Here is a 20,169-nt window from a genome sequence, read left to right as displayed (position 1 = left end):
CTTCAGACATACGCCACCTCTTCATAGACATTTGCAGAAGAAGGCAAATAGAATTGGTGTTGGTTTGTTGAGTTAAGTTATATTGTGATGGACAGCACTCACAGAAAATTGTCTTCACAAGCTTGTGAAGCTAAAGGTTGCCTAAATCTGTTGAAACTGGTAGAATATTCCCTTGGTGTGACTGCAAAGTGAGAGCAGTTTAGATTCTGAGGATAGAGCAAGGCCTAACAATACAATTCATTTCTGAGGATCACTGTGTCTTCATTAAGGCCTTCAGAAAAGTAGGGGCACTGCTCCACGTCTAGCATTCATGTAATAAACAGAGGCACACCATTGCAGCTGCTGGACAACACCGCCAGGTGGCCCCGAATCAATGTAGAAAGGCAGTGTTGAGTGTGGGGTGACGGTCTTCCCTGGATCATGGTACCTCCCAGGATGAGACTTACAAAATGCAAACGTGACCCAAACATCAACCAGAGGGGGGTGCTGTGCTGCACCGCGTAGATAGAGCACCCATTTGGCAGTGGCCTGGGTCATTTCCCAACCCTACCCCATCTCTCTCTCTCCCACCACTTTACTGTCGCATATTCTCTATCCTGTCATAATAAAGGCACTAAAAAGCCCCCCAAAAAACACATCAGCCAGACATGTTGAAAAGAAAAGAATGGTTTGTGGACAGTGATACCACCTGCATAATTATTTGCCATGCATGTGGTGTCCTGGTTATCAGTCCTTATAATTCTTTCCTCTTCACGTTTGAGTGTGTACAACAGTAGGTAAACTGGACTAACGCTGCTCAGTGTTGTTTCAGTGCTCCCGTACACTTGACAGTTTTTCACCTATTGCTCTAACACTATGGATGCCAATGTAATGTGTTTTTGGTGCTGTACCTGAAGCACATTGTTATTGTATACCTTAAACAAACGTTACTATTTTGTACCAATTTTGTTTTAAACACTTGCTCTTTTATATAATGCACCTACTCCAGCTGTCATCTTTTCAAAACACAAAACACATTGGATGTACTGTATGTAGAAACTTCAGCACACACCATAAAACACATGATTTCAAAATATTCTGTCAGTTGAAAAATAGAAAATAGCAGTTTTATTTTCTTTTTTATTTTCATTGCTTGGATGAAAGAAATACATGTCTACAAAAATGCTGATATCCTACACTCAAATAAAATAAACACATTGGCTCAGAAGCATGGAGTAGCCTATGGCATTGTCTGACATGGAGGGGTAGCCATGTCCTAATAGTTAGCTTTGGGGAATGATGTTGCTTTTGGGTGCTGTGAAGGCTTTCCCCATTTATTTTCCTCTCCTAGCTGAAAAGGGTGATAAAATGGCCCATGTCCCGTCTTGAGTTATAGGGAGAGTATGACTCATAGCTTTGATGACATCATGTGCAGGCTATGTCAACTGCATATTTGTATCTGTTGAAATGTTCTGTATTGCATGACAAAAAAAACACCACAAATACACCAACAAATGTCAGGGTCCATAAGCCTACTTACAAACAGTTAACTGTACGTATTTAGAGTGATGTAATCTATTGTTTACCTTGTTTTTGCTTTGATTAAATATACTGTGCTGTGAAGTAAAATTATTGGTATGATTGACTCAAAGAGCATGCAATGATGCACAAAGACTTCATTTCACTTACATTAAGACTAGAAAAGATAAGATAGCTAAGATTTATTTTTTGTAGTGTACAGCACTTACGTCACCACTAAGTCCTACATGAAAGCATTCAAGAAGCACCACAACACTATAAACAAGATCTTCAAAAGATTTTAATGTGCATTGCTTAACATGTGTGCAATAAACATTAAGGAATTTGTGTCATTTTGTCATAATATGATATAGTATATCATATATCTTGAAGACAGCAGTTTAAGATACATATACAAGAGAAGTCAACTACAGATATAAAAATCAGCACAGCATGCCTGTGAGACATAAACCCAACTTCATCCTCACAACATCCTCAATGTCACTTTCAGTCATACTCTACATTACACATTTAGACTTCAGTAATGAAGTCCAGTGCTGAGTGTCAATTTACTGTGGCATAGTCACACGCACCTTTAAAAAAAAAACATTAAAATCATACAACCCCATGGCCAAAAAATTGAAAAATATTGGCATCATTCAGAATCACATTATCTTGTTTTATTGGCATCATTACTCCTTCACGTTGAGATTAAGGGAGAGTCTTAATGGTCAATAATTAATCATAGTCCGTTTAGAGTGAGAATGTGAGGTGTGTGGTCACCGCTGCAGTCTAAGAAGGCATGTATATATTTATACAGTACATCAGCAGGAAGAGGCATGGGCCAGTGTGGTTACCTTACGATGTGATGCTTTAGCCTGCTTAATAGTAGCTCCTTAATAATAAAAAAACATTTTTAATGTTCAGACAGTTAATTAAAAGCAAACGAATTAAAAGAATAAAAAAGCGCTCTTTTAAAATGCTATTGAGCAATTGCATAGCTAGTGTTTGACCAACATGGATAATCCACTTGTTTCTCGGATCCCGGCCATGGTTTTCACACTTCCTTGGTGGTAGATACTCGAATGCTGCTGAAGCACTTGCCCATGGACTCAAACAATGGGTCAAAGAACGTATGCACACAAATAGAATAGACACGGCTCACACACTGGATTTCAATTAGGTAGCTCTTGACGCAAGGCACCACTGCCCAGATGTGCACGAAAGACAGGATGGCAAAGAAGATGCCCCACACCAGTGCCAGAGGAATGCCAACCAGGGCTGTCAACAGTCGGTAGCACCAATACTTGGTGACGGTAAATGTGGTGAAGCTGGCTTTCCACACACCGTCAAAGCTGTAGGTCCCTGCTGGCTCTGCGATGACGTCTTCAAACTCTACCTGTGGGAAACAAGAGACCACTGTCAGGCAGCACACCAAACACATAAAGTGTCTAGTGTAACCCTGTGTACTAATCTTGTTATGCTATACTCTGTATGTAGGACACCCACAATTTGTATATTGCTGCCATAGGTGCCAGAAAGGGGGATGCAGTGCTGCATTTGCATCCCCACTTTTGGGCTCCCTAAATGAGGCTTTCACTTTTACTGCTGACAAATAAGAGTGGAAAGCAGCAGTTAATAAATAAAGAATTAAGAAAATTGCACCACCACTTAAAACTTGTTCCGACACCCTTGATTACTGCACTTTGTTTTGCTCTGTGCACTACTGTATACTGCTATACTCTGTATTCCCCCAAACTCTGTATTTTGCAATGTATGTCCACTTTGTCAGTTCTCTTGGATAAAACCATCTGCTAAATGTTGAGTAATGTGGGTGAAAGATCTTTCTGATAATAAAATCGGACAGAAAGATGGACAAAAACGGTCATGATTTATGTTTTGTTTCCGGTTTAAAAGCAATGCGCTCTAGCATGTTCTTTGCATGAAGAGCATAAAAGCAAGTAGACCTAAATGAAGTTCAAGCTATTTCATAGACCAACTACTTGTGGTGACATGATCACAGTCATGATGCACCCCTTGGGTAGGGTGGTTTTGAGAGGACTGAGTCATAAAAAAGTGTACAAGAAAAATACCCTACAAAAAAGTGCATGAGAAGTTGGTAAGGTAGTATGCAATATACAAGTATGGTAGTATGCAAGTATACAATACATAGCCTACAGCAGTGGTTCCCAACCAGGGGTACGTGTACCACTAGGGGTACGCGAGCACACCTCAGGGGGTACGTGGAAAAATGTAACTTTGAATGGGGGACAATTGAGTGGGTACTCATTGTACAACAAAAAGGCTTAGGGGGTACGCGAGACAAAAAAGGTTGGGAAACACTGGCCTACAGAGTGGACTGCAGAGGAACATTGGATAAAGAGTGGAGAGGCCCATTGGATAAAGCCCAGGTGGTGTCAATAATACATCAGAATGCAATCTAGTATGTGCACAATAACAGGATGTAACATTGTTCACGGCTTTAAGTGACTCCAAAGTTGTTGGGCATTTTTAGATCAATTCTCAAAAAAAGTATTGTTGTACATTGAGATGTACTGTATCAGGTTAAATGTCCAGTGTGTGCTCTGTCGTCCCTTAAAACTGTCTAGGAATGTATCATGTCACATTGAGAAGGAAACATGGACACACAGGACAAAAACAACGGGTCAAAATAGGATATGAAACATGTTGACGTCAGACAGGTGCATTCCGATTGATTGCCAACATTGTCATAGAGTAGTAGTTCATTATCATCATGCTATCCAATAACAGAAAATGAACAATGTCCAGTACTGTTATCACTTACAAGTTATTATTATCTGACACAGTATCAATGCCGTAGATGTGTTTGTACCCCTATAAGCACAGCAGCAAAATCGAAAACAGAGTAATGTACAAGGTCTAATGAAGAGTTCCAAACAATGGGGCGTACACACACTAATACTCGTAACGGATGGAGAATGCTGGTAAACTTGTTCAACCCTGTGCAATGGTTCCTTCCTTACAGTTCATGCCCAGTGCATGCCCTTCTCTCTTGGGCCATTTTCAATAACTTGTGCAATATCAAAGAATTCGGACATCCAAGTTCAAATAGATCTGTATAGGCTACATGAACAGAGCAAATAGTCTAAGAGTGTAATCACCAGATTCTCTTTCCTGAAAAATCTTCTTTTGGATTCATGAATTGGTGAGATTATGAAATGTCCATTGTACTTAACACTCTCGCTCCAGTAATGAAAGCTGGTGAAAACGTGACAATTCGAAGAACTCATCATACACAAATTATGCAAAGATTTAAGAGTCATATGCCAAAGAACATTTAAGATGAATCCAGAAGAGTATTGCACACTCCATGCAACAGAAAAGACAAATCATTCCAACGTATTTTAGTAACCAATTCAAAAGTCAGCATCTATGACGCTATGTGGGAGCAGTAGTGAATCTTGGCTGGCACTACGAGAAACTGTGTGGCTTTAACTGCAGTTGCCTGCACTATTTTCCATCTTACGTGTGAATAGAGTGTGTGGAAATGGTAGTGTTTTGCTTTTATTCACAATTAAGATAAGGTCTTGGTTCAGAATGTTGCAGGTTTGAGGTACACCCTCATCCTGACCAGTCAGAGAGGAGGTGTCTACAATGTATAATTTCAAGCTTTGGCTGCCCAGACAACTAAGTGGTTAAAGAAAAAAGTTCTGAAATTTGGTACACTGATAATGCTGTAGTTTCTTGTGAATGGAGCGTCTTGTGCCACCAACAGGTAAATGTTGGGTGGGCATTGTGTGCACAACTTTTGACCTGAGCACCCAATTTAAAAAAAAAAAAACTTTACTGCAAATGGAACCCTTAGACTAATGGAACTCGTCCATTTCTGGTTTGCCTAATTGTCAACAATGAGGAAATTTAAAAAATCACAAATGTTGTTCAGTTTTCAGACCAAGACTTGCTAAGGAGCCTGTTACCAATCTGAGAAGTGAAAGTGATTGAGTCAATTTCAAATCCCCCCTCGAAATAGAAGCCAATTAAAATCAGGAATGTCTATTAACTCAATGGGCCGGGTTTAAGTAGGCTATATTTTTAAAATATTTCTTTTTGTGTACATTTTACCCTTTATAAAACAGGAATTCAAACAGGGAGACAGGAAATGAGTGGGAGAGAGAGGATTGGATTGGAATATGACCCAGGGCGGACTCGAACCTGGGTGCCCATGGGAATGCATGGTTGCCACAGCACCCCCAAGATGCACTAGTTCTGTCATTGGCCCTGCTATAGTCAGGGGACACAGGGGTTAATTGTAGCCAGGGCCAGATTAACGCACAGGCTAGATATGACTGCAGCCTAGGGGCCCCCACCTGCCAGGGGCCCTCGATTTGCCACAAGTGAAAGAATTTTGATAGGATATGATATTGAAAAAAACAATCTGTCATGTTAAGTGACGTTGGTAGGTTGGTTGGACATGTTATCCATAATTCTTAGCTCATAATTATGACACTGTCTATGTAAATTTGACTTCGGGGGGGGGGGCACAGCAACCTAGCCTAGGGGCCCCAGGCCTTCTTAATCCGGCCCTGATTGTAGCTTTGATGAAGAGATTTAGATGCGGGTTATTAACTGTTGATCCAACAAGATGGGTAGGCGACAAAACTTATGGCAAGGCCTGTGGAGGGCTACATGCTCTATACAGCTTATCAATTGTACCTTGCTGTTTGTATACTCCCTACTTGAAATGTACTCCTAAAAGTATTCTTAAAGTTTACTCAGTTAGTAATTCGTGTTGGAAAGATGTAGTGGGCCAGCCTCTTCCTGCAGATAGGCCTGTCGACGGGCCAATTCACTTTGGACCTTTGACACACCTGGGATAAAGTGTAACTTTGTCTTTTTCTTAGTATAAGTGAGTCTTTGTAAGCTAGCCAAGTTGTGTATTTGAGCCTCGCATTGCAACACTAAACGATACCTCGAAGATAGTTCCTTGAAGATGTTTCCTCGAAGACGCCTTTATAAGTAGGCTATAATGATATGTGAAACTCAATGGTGACTGGACTATACAGCCTGCCCCTGGGTCTTGATCAGCCATTGCACACTTGTTTTATGATATGGTTGTGTCGTGCAATACGTTTGCATCAGCTTGAAGATTTAAGAGCTTTGGGACATGCCAAAACTACAGTGTCGCAAGAACCACTCACATCACGTCGTGTAGGCCTACCCACAACACTGGGCAGGAGTGAAATTGCTTCTCATAGAAAATAAGCTGGCATTAGGCCATACAGTTACACTTTTGTTTATACTTTTCCTTAAATCAATAATACTTCAATGTAGGCCTACTATTCTTATAAAGTATATAAAAGTATATTAAGTAGGCCTATACCAAAACGTGGGCCTATATAGTATCATGTTCATTAAAAAATGACCTTCAAGAATAGGGCCTACTTCCTAAATCTTATTGTAAAATAAATATAGGCCTCCTCTCAGTGCACACATTCTCATAATGTACGCCTACTAATTTACATGATGCAGGCCACTCGTTTACACTTTTCAGAATGAGTCAAGTATACTTTACATAGGCTACTATTGTTAAGCATATAAATCAGAGGAAAGTTGAGTGAACTTCAATTCTCCTTCAATTTTAGTATTACAAAAAGGTACTCATCATCATAGTACACTTAACAAACTTCTTTTTGCCAAGAGCACTCCAGTGACAAACACTAGGCTACACATGTGAAGACTCTCTTCGGAATAGTGCCAAGTTTTGGGTGTGGTAGACAGTCAAATGTGCAGTGTTAATTCAGCACTTAGAGAGTCGATTTTAACATCATTGCGTTTGGTCCCAGATAACTCTACAAGTGTTAAATAGACATACTGGATTGTTTACTGCTTGCTTATTTGATTAGAATAATATATTTAGTATGCCTACTTACCTTTACAACTTCGTCGTTTACATGTTTAGGATCCCGATTTACCAAATCTATCTCCTTAGTATGGACATCCAATGCCGCTTTTTCATTGATGCTGTCGTTGTCCATGTCTTTGTTATTTGGTTTGTATATGTTGCCTTGTTTTCTAATGAAAGGTGTTTGCATGTATTCCTGAAGAAGAAAAAAAACAAGTGTAAACAGGCAAATTGATTTGAAGAAATATACAGCTGAGCTGTAATAACTAGCAGTAGGTTCCGCAACTCCAGAACCTCTCTCTGTGTTTCCCCTATTTGGTCGCGTTAGAGGGGAAAACTGGATCGGAGATGGTACCACACCCCTCTGTGGATACAGTACAGACGCCACTAGGGGAGCGAGTTGTCTATTTATCCAAGTGAAAACTTTTACTGAGACTTGAAATGCACATCTGACAACTTGTTAAGGTAGGCCTATGTTTAATGGATACATTCTTCACCGGAGTTCGACCAGTTCATCCAGCCCATTCTGCGGTGCGCAATAACTGACTCGGTGTAAGTTTCCCTAAAATCTTAATCGAATCTGAATTTCCAATAAGCAACAACAATAATAATTTAAAAAATCACATGCTATTGCTGACAAGCTCTTATAGGCCTACTAGACCAGACTAAGTTCAAAGTCATGTCAATACATTTCGGTCTTCCTACCTCCTCTGGTATGCTGTCCTTGAGTCCACCGGTCATATTCTCAGCGCGCGGCGAGCAGCCAGAAGACCAGTTTGACTCAACACCGAAAGATTTGCCGAAGAAATGCGGAGGGAGGCGTGAGCTTACGGTCGGATCCGTCTACAAGAACAAACACTGTGCAGTGTAACAGGCTGTGGTGTGGGGAACCCCTAGCAACCTAACATCAAGTTGAAAATCGGAAGGTAAAGGGGAGTGGAATTTATGGGGTAGCCTGTACATACATTCCCCCACAGAGTGGTTACACGCAGGCCTATTATGCAATTCGAGGGTTTTTGTCTTCACTTCTTTACCAACAATTGACTTTGTGCTGTACATTTGTAACATACATTCATAATGATCTAATTGCATTTTGCAATTAGATTACATCATATAGGCTAGCCTATGCATAGCCTATGCATAGCCTATGCTACCTAGGCCTACATCTTAACATTTTTTGAAAGCGCATCAACATAAATTACATTTGGGGGAATCCCTTCAGACATTTGTCAGTGTCGTCTTCGACTCAGAGCTTTTCTTTGATAAACAATAATATTCAATTCATATTATAACAATTCTTAATGCACCACACGCACACGCGCACACACACGCATGCACACACACACACACACACACACACACACACACACACACACACACACACACACACACGCGCACACACACACACACACACACACACACACAACACACACACACACACACACACACACACACACACACACACACACACACACACACACACACACCACTCCTCCCCTCACTGTTAATGTGCTACACTTCATTGGGCTTTTTGTGACAGTGTCAGTGGCCTCCTCTAAACAAGTTGACAAGCTACCTTTTCTTCACCCCAAGTAGGCTAGAGCATCACCATCAGGGACGGATTATGACTTCATGGGCCCCTGGGCCAGACAACGAGAAAGGCCCCCTTCTATGGGCATTTTTAGTTGGCCAGATGATATGGACCCTATATTTTGGGGGCTTGTGGGTTTGTCCCCCAAGAACATTTGAAAATGCCGTTGTTAAAAGTGTGCTACATGATAATGGAAAATATAGAGGCTTGTGCTTCAGGATCCTCTTGGGCTCTTGGGCCCCTGGGCCTGGGCCCGGTAGGCCTGTGCCGTAATCCATCTTTGCCATAAGCAATGCACAAGACAGAGCAGGTAGCCTATGGGCTCAGAGACAAAACAGGTTGAGACATGGCTGTGTCTACTGTGGCTGCTTCCTTCTTAGTTTTCCAATATTTCGCCATAAGACAGACCTTTTTTGTGTCATTTCATAGCCCTACCTTTTATTTTAATTATGATTTACGTAACTGAATTGATATATTGAAACAACCGTGACACAAAAATACTCAAGGTTGTATACACTATACTTAAACGTTATCTTTCATCTTAGGCTTGGATGTTGATTTGCACATACAGTTTGTATAACTAAAGCAAAAATATCCACACAAAACAGGTTTTACATTTTTTTTGTAGTTTAATTTAGGGCTAGGGCTGGGGCTGAGCTGGGCTGAAAAAAACATTCCAGGCATTTATAGCCAAGACCGAGCCACCAGGCATTGAGAGAGACAATAATTTCAATTTCATAATTTCAATTTCCTTGTATGACCCGGGCATATGAAGAAACTGACAATAAAAGCTGACGTGACTTGAGACAATGAAGCCTTGGCAATCGGATGAACTAGTCTGCAGTTTGGAGGTTGCCATGAGAAAGGTACATTTGATCCCAGATGAGTTGGAGCTGTAATAGCTGCAAAAGGTGGACCATATCATACTGAAATTTAATGGCCTCTAAGTCCATACGTATATGAATCAAGGCAGGTGAGCAAATACTTTTGGAAATGTAGTGTATGACCTAATATATAGCCAACAAAAAGTAAATTTTCTTCTGTCATTTGGGTACTTTGTCTTTGCTGTACTGATAATTCAAGCGCAAATAAGAATATTCCTTTATGGTGGATAGATTTTTCCCCTATAACACTCAGGTGGACGTGAAAGTAGGATGTCCCAAAAGGTTCAAGACTGAGAGCAGGAGCAGAGCCTATGCTTGTTGTTTGTGACCAAAATGGTAACAAGCAAGTCCTTATTTTCACATGAGACTCTCAGTAATAGCAAAGTTGTTATGTGGAAGTTTTTTTTTCAGCGAACAGTGAGTCAGATTGCTGGCAGTCCCATCTGCACTGAAGGGCTACCCCTGAAAATTACCCCAAACCAAAACCTTAGCCTTATAATGAAAGGCACCCTCTGGACATGTATCCCTGGTTTCAATGTTGATAATAATGTAATAATAATAATCGTAATAAATATGTTTTATAGCCTATAGCACTTTTCCAGACTCATCTTCATTTCTATTCAGGATCCAGACGGTGATGCAAACTATTCCCAAAAACAAGTTATTGTAAGCATTTCAGAGTAAGAATCTCAAAAAATTCAACAAAATCAGTCCAAACCTTTTAGAGCTATAGGCTGTTAACAAACCCAGCCAATGAAGGTCAAAACACAACTTCCTTTCTGTGAAGTCAATGCGGGGACCTCCGCTCCGTCCGAGAGGGAGGGAAACCCTGCATGAGTCACTGCTCCTGACAAACAGCCCAGCTGTGGGGCCAGGAAGGGTGTGTGGTGGGAGGCCAGGGAAGCAGAGTGGAAAGACGCAACCCAGGGCTACACACTCACGTAGCTGAAATCCACAGAGTACTGTAGCCTACTCACCAACTTGAATCCTGAGTTAAAGAGGAACAGAGGATAGACGACTTTCTCCGTTTCAAAAGGCTATAACCAGAGATGGGAGGTGCAGAATACACAGAAACGCTGTACAGAATACAACCCCAAGAGTCTGATATTGTTTGAAGCCTAGACAGTTAACTTTTCAGTCTGTACTAATGGCACAATAGTGGTACAAAACTGTGAGAAATGGCTGAAGGTGTATTGCACAGACGGAATCACCAGACCTCATATGTTTGTACGTGTGTAATTGTATCCAGGCAAAAAGGAACTCAGATTTTCCATCCTTTCAGCCCGAAGCAGCATTTTCCTGAACAGCAGCCAGGAAAATTTGGGAGGCTTGGCAAACACTTCCAGAGAGGCCTGTCAGCCTGGATCTTCTGAGTCAGAGAATTTCATACAACTCTCACAGCTCTCTGTCTTTCTGTTTTTAAAAACCTTTTAACCTGTTATAAAAAATATATATAACTGGAATCTTTGAATTATTTTAACTTTTTAACCCCCAATCCAGAGAGAGAGAGAGAGAGAGAGAGAGAGAGAGAGAGAGAGAGAGAGAGAGAGAGAGAGAGAGAGAGAGAGAGAGAGAGATCTTAGTGAACGTGGAACTTTTAAAACATGCAGTGATCTAGTTTAGCTAACAGTAAAACATTTCCCTTTCCTGTTTTTCAAACAAAGTGACCTGCACTCTAAAGGACAGCATGGAAACCCAGACAGAAATCTTCACCTGAGTTTGGGATCCCAACCACAGAACAGGGAAGGAGGGCAAGACATATTACTAGACAAACAGATTAAAGATTATAATTTAGATCCACTATCCATACCAGATACAAACTCAACTCTCCATAAAGCATAAAGATAGCACCTCCCCTATGAGAAAATTAATAGATGGTTCCCAAATCATCTTGTCACAGAGAGAGCAGAAAACAAGAATTTCACTGTGTATGTCTTAGCACTGTTTAAGTTTTAACTTCTCTTCAGTCTGTCCAGCAGGCCAGAGTCCCCCAGCAGCATTGTGCAGCATAACACACTGACCATAACGGACTAGTTGAACATCAGCAGAAATGTATCGCAGATATTGAAGAACTCTAGCCCACTACCCACTGTGTTAGTGATGGTGAAATGTCTTTAGTGACATCAAAGATGCGCTAGGTTCTAACCTAGCCTCTAGTTATATTTCTCAGTCAAATCTTTGTTGATTAATGACAATCTTGTAACTTAGTTTATACCGTAAATCACATGGAATGTGACACAAGCAGAATGCACCCACTGAAACACGTACGGACAGAGAGACTGGATAAGGTAGTCTTAGAATCTCTGGTATGGACGCCATTTAAATCTTTGTCTTACTTTTGCCCTGGTGAAGGCCAATATAGCCCAAGGCCCAAGTTTTTGTCTTCTTGTATTCAAGGCTTTTTTTGTATTTTTTGGCACAAACTCAGAGTGCCTTGCTAATTTCCTTTCTCCTCTGAATTTACAGAGTGTATCTCAGGTATCACCAGGCTACACTTGTTTCTTACAAAAGCTTTCAAGACTATGGTCTTTGGTTGAATTGACTTAGAATGGCCCATTTTCTATTCCCAAAATACAGTAGGCTATAATCATTCAATGATTCCCTGTTTTGCCGACCCCATACCTGCTGCCCATAACATTATGCCAGTTAACCCAACATCACAGCAATGATATAGCCTTATTTTGTACAATGTTTAGTTCTACATTTACACATTCCAGTTTCTCTCTTCACTCACTCACAGTTTACACATTCCCGAATGGTCTGGTCTTCATCTGGATAGAATCACCAGTTTTACAAGACGTGAACAAAACATCTCTGAAAGTGGTAAGTATGACTCATAGAAGATTATTACAGGGCTCTGGTGAACATGTATCCACCTCAGTGTGATGCAAAGTGGAAAGAAGATAGCAAGAGAAGCTGCCCCGACAGACAAGTGTACAGATAGTCCAGCAGGGAGGGTTGCTTTAAACTTCACACATATATCTACCACTGAAAAATGCTATGCCTCAACATGATTTCACCTGGATTTGTGAGAATCTCTACAGACTTACAGACTTAATGGGACTTTGGACTTTAGTGTAGGCTATGTTTGTTAGTGTATGTTTGTTGTAATATCTCTCAACAAGGGCTGTACAAATCCCCGGGAGGCATTGTGACCAAGACATCTGAGGGGGGGTGGTTCCACTGAGCCACTAATGGGGGGGTCCATTCGAAGTGATTGGAAGCTCTCACACCATTCCAGAAAGCTCTATAATAATAAGAAATAATGGCATGATAGCTGTTTTCATAACCTTTAATATTGTGCGATGGCTGGCTTGTGATTAGGTCAACACAGTGGAGCATTGCCTTGCTTGCATGCATTGGCATGAAGATGTCGGGGCATTTCTTCAAAAAAGGTTGAGAACCATTGTTATAGGCACAACATCAACTACACCAAATTTCACATATAGTATCCAATGCAGTGCAGCTCTGGTACATTGAAGTTCATTCACTTACCACATGGAGACACTATGCTTAACAGCCATTTCAGTTGTATAGAAATAAATGTTCATTGTCACCATACACTAGCCAGTTTTGTTTTGCTATAATGTCAATTAAACATGTTGATTTTATGAGCTATTTCCAGACCAGGGTCTCGGGCAGCCTGTTAGTGTCAGCCTTCCCCCAATCCCCACCATGCTCACAGAGCACATTCCTAGGGTAGTCAGGGGTAACCAGTTAGGGTGTCAGGGCTGTAGGGGTTTGATTCCCGACCTGCAGGGTTAGTGGAAGTAGTAATTAACCCGGGCTCGCCCCTGTCTTCCTCCAGGACTAAGATGCCATGTCATTGCCCATGGTACCGCAGTGCTCCATTGGGGCACCATTTAGGCTGCTGCCTTGCATGGGTGAGACATGAAAACAAGTTCATTGCACGTGCTATGGAGTTCTGAGTGCTATGGCAATAAGAGTTTTCCAGGTGGGTTTTCATTTCCTGCGTAGCACTGATTTTGTTGCAAGACCTGTCACTGCAAATGCTCTGCCCCCTGTTTTTTAACCTGGACCTTTAATACCATTTATTCTGTTACACTGGTGTCACACTTCTGTTACACTTCCAGTTAAAGTTGAAGTGAGTGGTTTATTCCTCTTTTGATTCAGAATAACTTTATTCCTCTGTCTTAATAGGCCTACCTTAATTCTGCTTTAGAAACAATTCTGGTCCTTCCGAGCATTCTCGTTGCTAAACAATGATGCAAGAGCCAATAGCGGCCAGACCCAGTGCCTGCAGACTCAGTGCATTCCTCCTCTGTCCAATTGAAATGTTTTCTGGTCCCCAGGCATTAATTCAGAATTAAATGAAAGTGCTTCATATAAACAAAATATTTGTAACTATTTAATTCGAAATGATTAGATCGGATTAAAAACATAATGTAAACATGGCCCTTGAGCACCATTAAATGCAAGGAACAATCCAATTTTATGCAGAGTGGTGGCAGTATGCAGTTTGCCCAGAAGTCATGCTTTATTTATTCCAAATGTGGCCGTGTTCAGGGAATATTGCTGTTGCAGAATGCTGATCCATGAACAGAATATTCCGGTCATAAACCAAATACTGACAATATTCTTCTCATTCCACTCATAGCCTGCATTCTAGAATATCAGGCCTGCCTTCAAGCACAAGAAATCAAAAAAAGTCAAAACTGCTGGACATGATCAACCCATACATCTGTTACTGGCTTTCTGTAACAGGCAAGAGAGGATGAAGACCAAAAAAACAACATACCATCACCTCCTGTCCCTCCTGTCCTTCTCACTGTGGCTGTTCTCCTTTTAAACACAAAAAAGCAGCTCAAAACTTATTAGAGATCTGTGAATATGTACAAGCGTGTGGCTGACACAAATGTATCACCAACAATTAAGAAACAGACTTCACAGGTCAATTTAAGAGTGCAGTGACCTTGTGCAACCATCTACCATTTAAAACAGCATTCACTCGTTTGCCCTCAGGATGCTTTGACCCAAAGAACGTGCAGTGGTATGACAAAACATGGGCACCTTTTTGGAAAATCATTGCATTGGTTTATCTCTTGTAGAGCTTTTGAAGAAGCAACTTCATTTCAACATATGTTAAATGGAAAAAAGAAACATTTCAGTTGTGAAAGCATTTTAATAGGTGTCACAGAAATAGGCCTATGTGGATTTAAACAAAAATAAGTGCACAAATGTGAAGTAGAGCTCACCTTTGCTGATCTAATAGCCTGTGGATACTTTATAAACATATAAGTCCCAACAGTCTGGGACCACGGAATAGTTGCCCATTATTCTATCTAGAACACCTCTAATTCAGTCAGGTTGCTTGTCTGTCTTGTAGGCTATAGACAGAATGAGTCATTCATAAATATTGAACAATAGTAAGATGTTAAGATACTTGTTCTTTTGCACAAACTCCATGAGGAATTTTGCAGTGCAATCACTGTCCAGCTGTAAACGCCAAACTCAGCTCAGTTTTAACTTTGTGACTGACACTTTCTGGCAGAGAAATCTTGAAAAATCAGCTGATATTTGAAAAAAAAAATAGCAAGGACCTCAACTTTAAAAAGTTTGTACGTATGCTAGCCACGCAGACCCATAACAGGATGTGTGTTACGCCAGGTGTCATAGATTTTAGGGTGCTTCTTTCCATGAACACCTCCCATTGTTACAGTCAAATAACTTAATCTCAGCTTAACTCAATGACTCAATAAGATCAGTCTCATTTTACTACTATGATTCTCCAAAATGCTTTCAGCTTATCCATAAGGCACAACTTATTGCTGATGAATACATTGGAAAGACTTTTTATGCATCTTACAATCCTTTACCCAAGACTTAAACAATTGGTAACACTTCCAAATAAGGGGCCATAATTAACAGTAAAGTAGCTACAACCTAATACTTAAGTAAGGGTTAACAATCATTACTTAATGCCACATTAGACACATATTAATTGTTATTAATGTATATGTTGAACATTAGTAAGCAGTTACTTAACTATTAGATAACTATTACCTTGTGTTACAAGTGAATGGCATATTATTATTTAACTAATAGATAAGTAAGGGCAGAGTTAATAGTTAAGTATGTCAGGTCATACTTAACTAAGGACCAAAAGTAACACTTACTTAATACAAAAGTAAGGCATAACTAATGGTTAATTAATACATACATATTGGGGTTTGGGACCCTTATATTAGAGTTGACTGAGGATAACTAATGGTTAATTAATAGATAGATATTGGTGTTTGGGACCCTTATATTAGAGTTGGCTGCGGATAACTAATGGTTAATTAATCGATAGATATTGGTGTTTGGGAGCCTTATAATAGTGTTGGCTGAGCATACCTAATAGTTAAGTAATTAATCTACTGTGACATCTAGTTTTCACTCGTTCAAATCACTATAATAGTGGCAACAGGAGCCATTATATTGCAAGGATTGGACGTACACTTCTCAATGATGGTGGGGTGATGAGATGTAATTTTGTCATATACCACTTATTAGTTTTAATGGTAAAAACCCTACAATAAATGCAGAACATTATGAAGAGTAATAGTTTTGAAGCGAAACTAAACCATTCCTTTGTGATAATTAAGTTAATGTTTGAGAATATTAGCTCCAAGAAGTGCAGTGCATGATGGGTACGCAATCTACAGACAACAATATTTCGGTATTATTTATTCATCAGATATGCCTTGCTTTTGTATTAAGTAAGTGTTAATTTAGGTCCTTAGTTAAGTATGACCTAATAGCTACTTAACTATTAACTGTACCCTTACTTATCTATTACCGGTAGTTAAATAATTATATGCTATGAACTTGTGACACATAGCAAGGGGCCATACATATAAGGGGCCATACTTAACAGCAAATTAGCTATAACTTAATACTTTAGTAAGGGTTAATAATCACTACTTAATGCCACATTAGACACATATTAATTGTTATTAATGCATATTTTAAACATTAGTAAGCAGTTACTTAACTATTAGTTAACTATTACCATGTGTCACAAGTTCATAGTCATGGTCCTTAGTTAAGTATATGATCTGACAGCTACTTAACTATTAACTGTGCCCTTACTTATCTAGTAGTTAAATAATAATATGCCATTAACTTGTAACACAAGGTAATAGTTATCTAATAGTTAAGTAACTGCTTACTAATGTTCAACATGCGCATTAATAACAATTAATATGTGTCTAATGTGGCATTAAGTAATGATTATTAACACTTACTTAAGTGTTAGGTTGTAGCTACTTTACTGTTAACTATGGCCCCTTATTTGGAAGTGTTACCTAACAATTTTTTCAACAAACCTTTCCGAGAACCTTTCCCATGGGATTTCATGCTTTCTGACCCGTCTCACCCTGCGTACACTATACTGTCCTGTACACTGTACGTTTCAGTGACAAAGACAGGACAATTGTCATCAAAACAACCCGCTTTAACAACACTTTCATTACCACTGCCATAAACCTCATCAATTCCTGTAGCTTAAAGTTTGGACCGTACACGGAACTCTTTTGCCTGCTTAGAAACACCTATGGCCAGAGATCATTCTTTCACAAAATCATGGAATAACGTTCTACCCCACCCTAGAGTGCCTTCATCCATCACAAAAAGCTTATTCTTCTATCCTGCTCTGTAGTTATCAGTACTTCTCCTGTACATATTATTGCTGGTTGCTGTTCTACTACTACTACTACCAGGGCCGATGACAGCTTTCGCTGGGCCCAATGGGGAGCCATTTCTGGGCCCCCTATCTCCCTGGGCCCGGGACAACATACCCCTTTGTCCCCCACTGTCGGCGGGCCTGACTACTACTACTACTACTGCTGCTGCTACAACTGCTGAAAGCTTAAACTCAGTTAGGTCCGTTTAAGATGTAACTGCTACTTTTATTTTTCCCTGTTTGATATTAAAATTACTACCATTGGCTACCATTTCTGAAAGAAACCGTACACCATAATGTGGGATGTAAGGTTTTTTGGGACATCCTGTATTTTCACAAAACAATTCAAGTCTAGTAGAACACCAAAAATGGTGGTATGATTTACAACATACGTATGAACTCCATTTTAGGCTATGGAAAATCTTTCCCTGGGTGTGGTTAAAAGAATACACACACGCACGCTCGCATGCAGACACACTCACTCACTCTCACTCACTCTCTCTCTCTCTCTCTCTCTCTCTCTCTCTCTCTCTCTCTCTCTCTCTCTCTCTCTCTCTCTCTCTCTCTCACACACACACACTCTCTCACGCTCTCTCTCTCTCACACACACACACACACACACACACACACACACACACACACACACACACACACACACACACACACACACACACACACAAAAGTATGGTTGTATTTGCCTTGTGCCACACAAGTCTACTATTATGTTTATATATATATATATATATATATATATATATATATATATATATATATATATATATTCTACATACAGTATATATTTTCCCTTTCTAGGAGTTCACAGAGCGGTTTTCCATCCCATCAACTTTGCCTTCCGATGTGCCTCCCCTCCCCCATCCCCCACTCCTCTCATGGAATGTACCACACATGCACAGCAGGCAGAGGGGAGGAACTGCGTTTGAGATTACATTCTTCCCCCCACATGCTCCCAGCTGCTCCCAGAGGTTGGTACCTTGCATTACAACACTCCCATGCCATGGATATCTGCAAAAAAGAAGAGGATTGCATTTTTAATAGCTGACCCTTAGGAACAGAACTTTCATAAAGAGGTAGGTCTATGAAACGAGACTAAACAGGTCCTCCACCTCAAAGGAGAGTTCCCCTGGCTGTGTAGTTCTTATATCCATCTAAAAACACCTGCTTTATTGCCAAATCATCCTATTATTACAGTTTTTCTCCAAATAATATGATTATTAAAAAACTGCATGCTAATTCCGAAACATCTGAAGGAACTGTTTGTTACAACATGCAACTCCTATTTTACTTGTAGACCACAGTGTATTTTTATTTAAAGAGCAAACAGCCCATACCTATGCAAGATGACATCCATTCACAAATAGGTCAGGGTCTAGTCAGGGTCAAGTTCACGTCTCTGGTGGGCCTATACCAGTGGTTCCCAACCTTTTATGACATGGGACCCCATTTTGACATCCCAAATTTCTGGGGACCCATACACATTTTTTCACAACAAAAATGAAAACATGACTAAGCTACATAAGTTGTAGTTTATTAAACCTATAGACATTTATGGCAGTATAAGGTTGTAAATTGTGTTTCAAAGAGAATATTGAATATTTTTATAATATTTATCAAAATTCTTTTTTTCACACACTTTCAGACATTTTAGGCGACCCCATTTGAATTCCAGGCGACCGCAAACGGGGTCCCGACCCCAGTGTTGAAAAACACTGATCTATAGGCCCTACCATATCAGCCATCTGTTATCTCCGCAATCAAAACAAAAGGTAACAAGTCACAAGGTAAACATAGAGACTATGACTGGATTTCTAAAGCTTTGAATGATTTGAAACTTATTAAACATTGTTGAAACTTAGTCAAAAATATATTTTTGCACATCACAGAGAGTTGCGAATTAGCAATGGGCTATTTTCTGTTCTTCCTGATAAAGTGTTCAATTTGTATTATGTTCTGGAATATGATGATACATACATGTGTCATGGTATGAGTGATAATTAATCCCTCTGTTATAAGTTTTAATCGGTTACTCGAGACTCTCTGCATTGTCATAGCAATGTTGTTATGATGTAGTTGAGTGTTTTCAGCAAAGACTGAATAGCCACGTCGATGGACCCATCTGCAGTAAGAGACTACCATTATGAGACAAAAAGCATCAGTAAAGTATAACTTAAAATCAATGTGCAGCCATGTACTCACTGCACCATTTTACACAATACCTCATTCAACGCCTGATTGGGGAAAAAAGGGAGCGCATGTGCTCTGGAATGCAGGTGACAGACTTTTTCCAGTGTTGTACGGAGGAGACTGCACAATGTCAGGAAGTGGAAACAATGTGGCCATTATGAGAGGCATTTGAAGGCATACCATTAAGCTGAGAAAGATACACAGGATTTAATGCCTTTCTCCACTCAACCTGCTGATAAGCATCTTTGAGGAGGAATGAAGAAAACATGCTGCCTCTGTATTGAGGACATTAAAATGATATTCAAGACTCAACATGGTTCAAAATGCCAGGATGTTTTAAACGTTTGTCATCTAGGCCTACGTTTTACACACTAGGCAATGCAACTGATAGATTACTGCAGAGGCCCAGAGGCCCTGAAGTCCA

The 20,169-nt window shown here is 40.1% G+C and overlaps 1 protein-coding gene across 1 annotated transcript; it reads right to left on the bottom strand.

The window, feature by feature from the left end:
• Positions 1 to 1,780: 1,780 nt before the first annotated feature.
• LOC134448009 (caveolin-1) lies at positions 1,781 to 8,225 on the bottom strand. The gene is made up of 3 exons (XM_063197768.1): positions 8,087 to 8,225; positions 7,410 to 7,577; positions 1,781 to 2,896 (listed from the first exon to the last, which is right to left on the bottom strand). The coding sequence occupies exons 1-3, from the start codon at positions 8,120 to 8,122 to the stop codon at positions 2,555 to 2,557; spliced, it is 546 nt and encodes a 181-aa protein (XP_063053838.1). The 5' UTR covers positions 8,123 to 8,225; the 3' UTR covers positions 1,781 to 2,554.
• Between the last annotated feature and the right edge of the window lie 11,944 nt (positions 8,226 to 20,169).

This window comes from Engraulis encrasicolus, chromosome 4, assembly GCF_034702125.1.
Source record: "Engraulis encrasicolus isolate BLACKSEA-1 chromosome 4, IST_EnEncr_1.0, whole genome shotgun sequence".
In the NCBI taxonomy this organism is placed as follows: Eukaryota; Metazoa; Chordata; class Actinopteri; order Clupeiformes; family Engraulidae; genus Engraulis; species Engraulis encrasicolus.
Note: the sequence above shows the minus strand (reverse complement) of the source record. Positions and strands in the feature narration are given on the sequence as shown.